Source organism: Heterocephalus glaber, unplaced genomic scaffold (genome assembly GCF_053883595.1).
Source record: "Heterocephalus glaber isolate CG9 unplaced genomic scaffold, H.glaber_assembly_v1.0 deba00001498, whole genome shotgun sequence".
NCBI classification, from domain to species: domain Eukaryota; kingdom Metazoa; phylum Chordata; class Mammalia; order Rodentia; family Bathyergidae; genus Heterocephalus; species Heterocephalus glaber.
In genome coordinates, this window is record NW_028258321.1 from 6,171,032 (window position 1) to 6,180,574 (window position 9,543).

The following is a 9,543-nucleotide window of genomic DNA, read 5'->3' on the forward strand; positions in this document are numbered from 1 at the left end:
TCCCCGGTACAAAAAAATAAATAAACCAGGGCTCAGCAAACTTTTTTGTTGTTTGAGACCATCTCATTATATAGACCAGGCTGGCTTCGAATCGCACTGACCCTCCTGCCTCAGCCACCCAAGTGCTGGGATGATAGGTGTGTACACCACCCACCTTTTTTTTTGGTACCAGGGATCAAACTCAGGTCCTTGGGCTTGTGGGGTAGGCGAAGCCACTGAGCTAAATCCCTGGACCCTAGCAAACCATTTCTAAAAGGCCCACACCATTAGGCATTTTAGTTTTTTGTTTGTTTGGGGTTTTTTGGTACTGGGGATTGAACTCGGGTCCTTGGGCTTGCAAGGCAGGCAGTGGAACCATTGAGCTAAATTCCCAGCTTAGGCATGTTAGTTTTTGTAGGTCATTTCCAAGATTTGTCTTTTTCTCTCCTTGCTGAGACAAAATACCTGACACCCAAAGTTGAAGGGGAGGCCAGGGATTTAGCTCAGTGATGCTGCCGGCAGCCTCACAACCACAAGGTCCTAAGTTCGATCCCCAGTACCAAAGTTGAAGGGCAACAGGTTTGTTTGGCTCACAGTTTGTAGAGGTTCAGTCCGTAGTCGGCTGGCTCCGAGGCAGGGTGGTTTGGCAGAGAAGAAAGTTTATGGTGGCCAGAAGGTAGCAAAGCAACAAGGGACTTTAACAGTCTCCCCGCCCCTTGTATTCTACCCAGACTATGGGATCAGGGCGGGGCCAAGCCAGTCACTCCCTAGTAGTGGTTTAGTAATCACAAGCGCTTAATCCCAGCATCACATTCCAGATTCAGCTACCTGTGACCCCAAGGTTTTGGGGGACATCTAGACCCAAACTGTCACAGTCATATACAGTATTCTTTTGTAAAGCACCTTTATAAATGTAAAAACCACCTGCATGGAGGTGCACACCTGCAAGCCCAGCACTCTGGAGGCTGAGGGAGGAGGTTCCCAAGTGTGAACCCAGCCTGCGCAACTTAGCAAGACAGTCTCAGAATTAAAAAAGCAAAACCCACTCTTGGTGCCTCCATCAGTGAACAGCTGGGATAAAGGGAGGTGTGGCCAAGGACAGCAAGGACTCCAGGTCTGGAGCCTGCCCTCCTGGTCTCTGAGCAAGGGGAGGGGTGGATGCGCTCACAGCAGAAAGACGTTGAGTCGGTTACAGACCGGACAGTTTATTATTCTGTAGCAACACAGAACTTTTTCCATGCAGACTCAAATAACCATGTCAGCATGAATAATGGATGTTCTTCCTAGTTACACAGAAAACCAAGTTTTAACACATTCTTGCAAAGAGAGGCCACATTAAGACCTCCACCTTAGCACGAACCCTGGGGCACACTCCCAGGACAGGGCCGGCCCATCCTCCAGACAGCGTGGCCGGCAGCTTCTCCTGGAACCTGCCCAGCCTGGAATCGTCTCTGCTCACTGCTTCCGGGTTCTGCGCAGTGCCGGGGACTGAGCAAGAGCCCTGTGCATGCTAGGCAAGCACGCTACACTGATCTACACCCCGGCCCTGCTCACAGGTTATTTGGAGCTTCAGTGGTAAGATAACAGAGGGGCGGCAGGGCATTCAGTCTGAGCAACAACAACAATCCCGGCAGGGTGCGGCCTCGCCCAGCTCCCAGCCGGAAGTTCTTTCCCTCTCCAGCTCCATCAGCACGGACAGAGGTCACCTATGAATTCACCCCAGCAACCAGTTACTTTGGTGAGAACTGAGGTCTTTTAATCAGTTTCTTTCCTCCCACCTCTTGATTAGTGATTTCCAACTACGTAGGAATAGAATTAACTCTGGGTCTCCATTGTTACCAAGACAGAAATACCAAGTAAAAAGTATTTCTCACATAAAATTAGTACTATTTTGTTCTCAACGATGTAAAAACAGGGGAAGAGGCAGTCTTCAGCTTAGTGCGAGACTGTAAGGGCCAAGCTGTCAAAAAATGCCTTTGAACAGTACAAAAGATTGCTTTTAAATTAACACCAAGTGTATTGCAAACATATGTAAGAATGATAAAATTACAGAAAACAAGACTGACCCATCCCATTCATACCATACTGCAGTTCTGCCTCCAACAAAATCGTGAATTTCATCCCCAAAAGTTGGTCACTTCTCTGCTGGCTGGAAGCTTTCGCCGCAGACCCTGTGGGTGTGACCAAGGCAGCCAGCACATGTGCACAGGCACAGGCACAGGAGCCATTTCCTAGCCGGCCACCAGGGCTTCTCGCTGGCAGAGGCTCTGATTATGAAGTCACACATGTGGTTCTTGGCTTTGTCTTGAGCAATTGCTAAGAGTTTATCTGTGGGAAACCAACTTTGAAAGTCGCAACAGAAATCAATGAAAAATCTTTTAATATAAAATATACACATTTCGCAGTATGAGGACTTCCACAGAACAAAGAAACTAAAATGTATTTTCTTAAAAAACAACACTCTTCTTACCTTGTCCCTGATATTCAACATTCAAAAAACAAATCTGTACAAAACTAGGACACAGAAAAGGACCGGAGATGACGCTGCTGTAGTCTTGGGACCAACTTGCAAAGACCCTGTCCGCCAGAGCAGAGGGCCCAGGTCCACTCAGGGGGCAGCCACCCGTTGCCCTTGTTTTGCCAAGGGTGCCCGCCCCTGTCACTCGCTGTCAAACTTGATGGAATTGACCTGGACAGAAATGGAGCCTCCTCGGTAGCTGCCTCGCTTCTTCTTGGTTTTCTCGTGCCTGAAGGACTTGCCTTTGGTGAACTTCAGAACCTGATTGGCCCGTTCCCCCCAGTCTCCGGCTGCACCTTTCTAGTAAGCAGAGGCAATTAATGCTCACAGGACAATGCCGGGCCCTGTCCCCTTGTCTTCCCACTCCCTGCTCCAGGCAACTGGAGCCCAGCTAGCTTCCTACCAACCCCAATGAGGAGCCGACTTTGTTCCTCCCACTCTTGCCTCAAGAATAGACTCTGTCTCTCCTCACCTTGGCATCGAAGGAGTTGTCTGCCACTCGGGAATCCACCTCAATTTCCTCCTCCCTGACCCTCCGAAATGGGGAAGATGCTCTTTTTTCTCCCTGGAGAATGAAGCAGGACATTAATGATGGAGTGGTCACTGAACAGCGCTCCCCAGTGACAGGCATGCTGTGCAGGCCAGGCCAGGCCAAGCTGTGAAGGTGATCTGGATCTTTCTTCCTAGCTTTGAAGGTCTGGCTCCTAAGAAAATGAGACAACGTACTTTCTTCCTTTTTGGAAATGTGTTGGGAGTCTGCAGCTTCATCTTCTTGATTTGAGGAGTCTCTGCCTCTTTGACTGCCTCATTCTGCTTCCGCTTCTTTCCAGAACCTTCAAAACAAAAGCCACACTCATGAGGCCAGGTGGCTGTTTTTCCCCTCCGGTTCCCAGAGGGTCAGCGACGGGGAGCCGGGCCCGGGCCTCTTCTCCCACCCACCTGGACCTGGGGGCAGAGACCAGATTCTCTAGACACAGACCTGGTTTGGTGGAGGCCACTGCTGCCTTTTTGTTCCCTGCCGCTCCCTCCTCCTTGCTGTCCCCGCCAGCCTTCCCATTCTGAGCAGTCAGTGCTGAGGTGCCATTGGCCTTGGGAGCTTGGGACCGTGGAGTGGGCTTGCCCTTGGGTCTCTCCTCTTCCTCACTGGAATCATCCGAGGAAGAACTGCTGCTGCTCTCAGCCTTGGCTTTCTTGGTAGAGGCTGCCTTTGAGCAGGCTGCCCCTCCGGCCACCTTTGCAGGCTTCTTTTTCACTGGGGACTTGGATATCTTCTCTGCCTCCTCTTCACTGCTGGAGCTGTCGGAGTCGGAGCTGCTGCCCTGTGCAGCCTGTCTGGCAGGCAGAGACAGTGTGGCTTTGGCGGTCACCTTAGGCTTCAGGGTGGCCGTGGTCTTCTGTGTCTCCTCCTCTGCACTGGAACTGCTCTCTTCCTCACTCGAGCTACTATCAGCCTTCCTGCTCAGAGGCTTCTGTCCACTGCCTGCAAGCTCCCTGGGATTGGCGGCTGCAGGCTTGGCTGCAGCTTGCTTAGGAGTGGTGGCTGGCTGACTTAAGGACTTCTTAGCACTACTGGCTGGCTTGGTTGGAGCTTCATCCTCGGAGCTGTCAGAGTCTAGACAGAGGGGACAGAATAAGCAGCTCCTCGAACCAGATTTCAGGGGAGCCCTCTAGCACTCCCCAAGGCCTCCGCAGGCTCACCTGAACTGTCTGAAGTGCTCTCCTCTGCCTTCTTTGCTGGAACTGGTTTGGCGGCTGCTTTGGAGATGGCTGCTTTAGCTGGGGGTTTCTTCTCTTCCTCAGAGCTGGAATCTGGGGAGAACCTGTGGCATTATGCTAGGTCCAGAGGCCCGACCCAACCAGGAGGGCAACGGGAAGAACGCAGGCAGCCAGCACCTTGGCCCAGCCCAGTGCATCCGAAAGTGACACAGGCACAGAGGCTCTCTCGTCCTTGTTCTTTATGCTCCCAGGCCCACCCTGGTGGGTAGCTGAGCTTGCTTACTTACCAGACTCATCGCTGCTGTCTTCACTGCTTTCCTTGGGATGTTTCTTCTCCACAGCTTTCTTAGAAGATTGGGCTCCCAGAGGCTTCTTTGGTGGGGGCACAGAACTGTAGGGACCTGTTTAAACAGGACAGTCTGGTGGCTTAAAATGTGTACACAAGCACTAGGATGTGGCTGAAGCACAGTGCTTGCCTAAGGACCTGAGCCTGACCCCCTGCACTACAAAACAAAAGAACACACTCAAAAATTCTGATACTGCCTCTCTTAAAGATGGTGCGTAATTCTTTTTCCCTCGAATGTAGGTCGAGGAACAGAACCTGGCTAAGGGGACGGTGTGTCACTTCTGAGCCTAAGCCACACAGCATCACGGCTGCCCTGGCTTCCCGGGGCCCCGGCTCTGGAAGAGGACAGGGGTCTCAGCATGTGTGCTCAGCAGCCCCACTGAGAGCTCCAAGTCCTGACTGCACCTGGGCCCGGCGCCACACCATCTCATTCCACGCCCAATTACCTGATTTTTTCTTCACGGGCTTTTTCCGCCCCTCCTCCTCACTGGAGGACTCTTCACTACTAGAACTCTTCTGAGCTGAAATGACAGCTGCTTTTACAGAGGCCTTGGCCACAGCCTGCTTTTTAGGTGTAGTCTGCAGAGAAAATCAGTTATCAGAGAAAAACACCGATGCAAACAGTGTGGACTGGAAACTGAGACACCCATCCCATCAGTTTCCCTGACAGACCTTCTTGGGGACAGCTGCTGCCATCTCCTCCTCGGAATCTTCACTGCTACTGCTGCTACTGCTGCTGCTGCTGCTGCTGCTGCTGCTGGCGGCTTTGCCATTGGCCACCTTAGGTGATGTTTGAGCTGGTGTACCTAAGGAGAGAAGGTATATTTTAACGGAGGAGCAGCCATGAAGGAGAGCGCTATGATTTATCAGGAGGGATATAACGATCTAAAAGAGAACAGCATGATAAAAAATAACCTAAACACCTCCCCTGAAGCCTTTCACTTCCACCTCTATTTAAAAAAGCTTACATTTCATTTATCATAACCAAACCTGCACGGTAAGGAAAATTACTCAAGCTTTTTGTAAAACATGACATTGATCGTCAATACCCCTAGTGCAGCAGCCAACACGACCTCACCTCAGTGCCCAATGAGCAATTTTAACACCTCCTCCCCAGCTCACCCTCTTGGGAACAGAAACAGTACCTGGTTTGGCCCGAGCTTTCGCCTGAGCTTTTGTGGCCACGGGTGTTGTCTTTGGCTTGTGGTTCTTTGGTGCCTCATCCTCTGAACTTGAGTCAGACTCAGACTCAGACTCGGACTTCTTGGTCTTCTTAGGAGGAGCTCTAGCTGCCTTGGGTTGGAGTTTGACTCCCTTCTGCTAGAAAATACACAAAGTGGAGAATCATGGAGAGCTTCTGGGTACCCGAAGGACATCTGAGGCTTTTATTTCTTAGGGGTAAAGAGAACACAATGGGTGGAGAAACCCAAGTAGGACAGTATACAGCAAGGGGAATACAAAAGTTGGGTGGGCATGGTAGGGCTGAGGATGTAGCTTATTAATACTGCACTAACTTAGCATGCATGAGGCCTTGGGTTCCAGTACTGGAAAAAAAAGAAAAAGAAAAAGAAAAAGTTGGGCATGGTAACAGACACACTTGGGAGGTTGTCTGAGGCCAGCTACTTGAAAGGGTCCTTGTCCCTGTCATATCCTGCTACCAGTCACAACAAAACCCCCTCTTTCTCTTGAACTTGAAATCTCCTGCCTCAGCATCCAGAGTATCTGAGGTGATAGGCAGGCAACACCATTCTGGATTACATAATCACCCCTCGTTTACAAGCAAAGGGCCAATTTTAGGGTTTTTTCTTTCCAAACCCTTCAGCAACCCTCTTTCCTCCCAAAGCTGCAAACCTGAACAATGTTTTTCTTTTTGTCCTCTTCCTCATCATCACTGGATTCTTCACTGCTGCTGCTCTCCGAAGTTTTGGCCACAGTCTTTCCAGGATGCTGAGGTGGACTGGCCCGCTCAGCAGGTACAGATAGAGCTGAACAAAAACACAGGCCCAGGAAGAATCAGCCTGTGGTTTAGGTGGGCAGCAAATTCTCTTCCCGGGGCCACTGAGCCCAAACCGCCAGTTCTGCCTTACCAGACTTCTTAGCTGGAGGTCCTCGCGCCTCTTCTTCCTCCTCACTGCTGTCCTCACTGCTGTCACTGGATGAGCTGCTCTTCTTAGCCTTCTTAGTCACCGGTCCATTTGCCTGTAACTTCCGCTTGGGGGCTTTGGTGGACCTGCTGGGGTAGAATGGGCTAACTTCTGGGGGCTTAGGACCTTCTCAACCAAGGAACATAGCCCGGCCCACCTGGGAGAGAAAGCAGCCCAAGTGGTACACTGAAGGCTTACTTGAGCCAGAAGCTATAGATGTCCAGGAGGGAGGAGGCGTTGGCATCCTGTCGCGTCTGTAGGAGGGAGATGTAAGGAAATGTTATCCTGACTACTCTAGAAGAGGCCAGATTTTGTGCTTTTCCTTCATTATGTACCTACTAAAGTTGGAAGGGATGTTACACCTTCATAAGACTTTGCCTACCTGAATAAATGAATAAAGTAAGAAAAAATATTTTACTTATGGATCTCCTGACTTTTGGTACCAAAACAGCCTATCCTATAGTTTATGGCATCATCTATCCCCCTGCCTGCCAATCTGTAGTTATTAAAGATTTCTTAAAAGTTCACCTCTTTTATCCTAAGAATTTAATGTTAGGCACAAACACTGACACAAGGTAGTGTTTGATCTAATGCAGATTATCATACCAAATTAATGGAAGTCACCAAGCCTGGTGGCACATACCTGTAATCCTGGCACTTAGGAGGCTGAGGCAGAAAGATCCCTGCAAGTTCGAGGCCAGCCTGAACTACAGAGCCCAGACCCTGTCTCAAACCTCCCCCCAAAAAGGAAATCTAGATTCCCTACCCACCCTTCACAATCTTGAGCATCTTGCCCTCACAGGTGTTTGGAGCACTCCAAACTGCCCTAACTGGTAAAAGCTATGACTCATCTCACTTTCTGTGTGCCAGCACCGGAACTGCTACGTTTATACTTTATCTTATGGAAACTAACAAAAATCCTATAAAACGGATGACATTCTTGTAGAGAAGAAACAGACTAAGAGAAAGCAAGGTGACAGAGTCATACATCTAATATGTGGCAGAGCCCGGTCCCAAGCCTAGGTTGGCTTGATTCCACTAGTCAAAGGTCCAAGCTCATTGCTTTGCTAGCTTGGTAAGACTTTGTAGTAAAAAAAAAAAATCCTGGCCTTCAAGTCTAAAGTAATTTCAGTCACCCTGCACTCCCAAGTAAATGCGTTCGACCGCAAGGTCAGACCAAGCTTTGCCTGGGTCAACAGGAACCCCAAAAGGTATCGGCCTGGCGACTGCCCTTGATGAGACCAGGAGCTCGCAGCTCGTCGCACTCTGCCAGCCACGTGACCCGGGCCACGCGGGTCCCAGGCCGCCGCCGCTGCACAGGGTCCTCAGGAAAAAGACTTGGGGCTACTTGGTCAGACCTCGTGGGAAACGAGGCTCCGAGTCCCACGCTTCTTCCAGTCACCCCGACAGGGAGCACAAAAGTCTCGCCAACTCTGGACTGGCGGAACCCACAGACCTCGCCACCCCGAAAACCAGGCTCATCGAGGCCTGGAGCCTGGAGGTCATCCCACCCCGGCCCGCGCACCAGGCCCAGGACTCACAGCGCCCGTCGCCTTGGCGAACTTATTGGCCACATCCGAGAGTTGGTTATCGCGCAGAAAGCCGAGCACGAGGGGGTACAAGTCGCTGGGAACCACGCGGCGCAAGCCAGCGTCCGCCATCCTCCGGCAATACGCGTCACTACCGTCGCAGAAGGGCGACTGCGAACTCAGGGACTCGGCCGGGGGCGGGGCCTGACGTCACTGCGCCGCGCCGGCGGGTAGCGGAAGGGGTGGGGCTACGGCGCAGGCGGGGCCGCGTCGAAATCCCAGTTCCTTTCGGTCCCAGGCGCGTCGCCATCTTGCAAGGGCGGAGCCCACCGGCCTCCTTTGTGGAGGCGGAGTTCTGACGTAAGGGGTCACGCTCCGAGCCAAGGCGGGAAAACTCGAGATTCTCTGCGCGCTTTTCTGCTGGAAGCACTTTCCTTGAGCACTGCCCGGCGCCCCAGCTGCGACTTGGAGCTCAGCATAATGAATGAATGGACCAGCAGGTCATAGCCACCTTTGTCTCTCCAGATTCGGTCCCGATGTCGCCCAACTGTCTACTCACGGTGCGGGTGGATTCCGTTCCCTCCCTCCACCACCCGGGGAGAGTCTCCCAGAGTCCATCTTTTCCTATCCGGCGATAGAGGATCCTTCACGTTGATTCCCCAAACCGCCCATTCCAGGCAGCCCTTACTCCTCCTTGCTTACGCAGCCTTAGTTCAGCTCCACAAAGGAAGAGTGAGCAACCAAATATGAAGCACACAGCAGTGAGTCCTTCAGTCCATAGTCCTGAGAATTGTTCTTTTTCCTCCCTGGTCGTAACTCCCCACTATGCAGGTCCCACCCCTTTAACCCTACTCCTTGACTACTTCCCATTAATGCGCCACAGGACGGGCAAGGGTCCACTTCTAGACACCATTCTCCTTTGCCTTTCTCAAAACAGTCATTTCCCTGACCTAGAGAACTCTTACATCTGTTTCTGCATGCATTCTAACATACAGGCACCCGCTGTGTGCCCAGTATTGTGCTCAAACTAAGATGGTGATCTCAACTGAAATGGGGAAGGTGCATATAAGGCCCCTCAGAAAACCTTATTTACAAGTGTTCCTTCTAATCCTTGCTGTCAAAATCCCTTCCTGGGCCAGGGATTTAGCTCAGTGGTGCCGACACTTCCCTCACAAGCACGAGTTCCTGATCACCATACCACAAAAACCAAACAAACCCTCCCGGGACTATCATTATTGCCCCGAATTTGAAATGCAGAAGCTTAGACTCCCACCCCAGAATTCAGAACCTGCCTTCTAAAAACATCTCCAA

General features: G+C 51.3%; 1 protein-coding gene across 7 annotated transcripts; it reads right to left on the reverse strand.

Moving 5' to 3' along the window:
• Nucleotides 1-1,168: 1,168 nt before the first annotated feature.
• Nolc1 (nucleolar and coiled-body phosphoprotein 1) lies at nt 1,169-8,452 on the reverse strand. Of its 7 annotated transcripts, none has more exons than XR_015440655.1 (14): nt 8,245-8,452; nt 6,902-6,957; nt 6,647-6,792; nt 6,411-6,544; nt 5,705-5,876; nt 5,232-5,365; nt 5,006-5,138; nt 4,501-4,614; nt 4,196-4,306; nt 3,477-4,109; nt 3,224-3,330; nt 2,970-3,062; nt 2,061-2,797; nt 1,169-1,685 (listed from the first exon to the last, which is right to left on the reverse strand). XR_015440655.1 is itself a non-coding variant. In XM_004866395.4 (13 exons), the coding sequence occupies exons 1-13, from the start codon at nt 8,362-8,364 to the stop codon at nt 2,639-2,641; spliced, it is 2,109 nt and encodes a 702-aa protein (XP_004866452.1). In that variant the 5' UTR covers nt 8,365-8,452; the 3' UTR covers nt 1,169-2,638. The 7 variants fall into 7 exon arrangements, 5 of the variants coding, with proteins under 5 accessions (XP_004866452.1, XP_004866451.1, XP_004866450.1 ...); XR_001182425.3 differs by having other exon boundaries at nt 5,705-5,879; XM_004866395.4 differs by having other exon boundaries at nt 1,169-2,797; nt 6,647-6,789.
• Between the last annotated feature and the right edge of the window lie 1,091 nt (nt 8,453-9,543).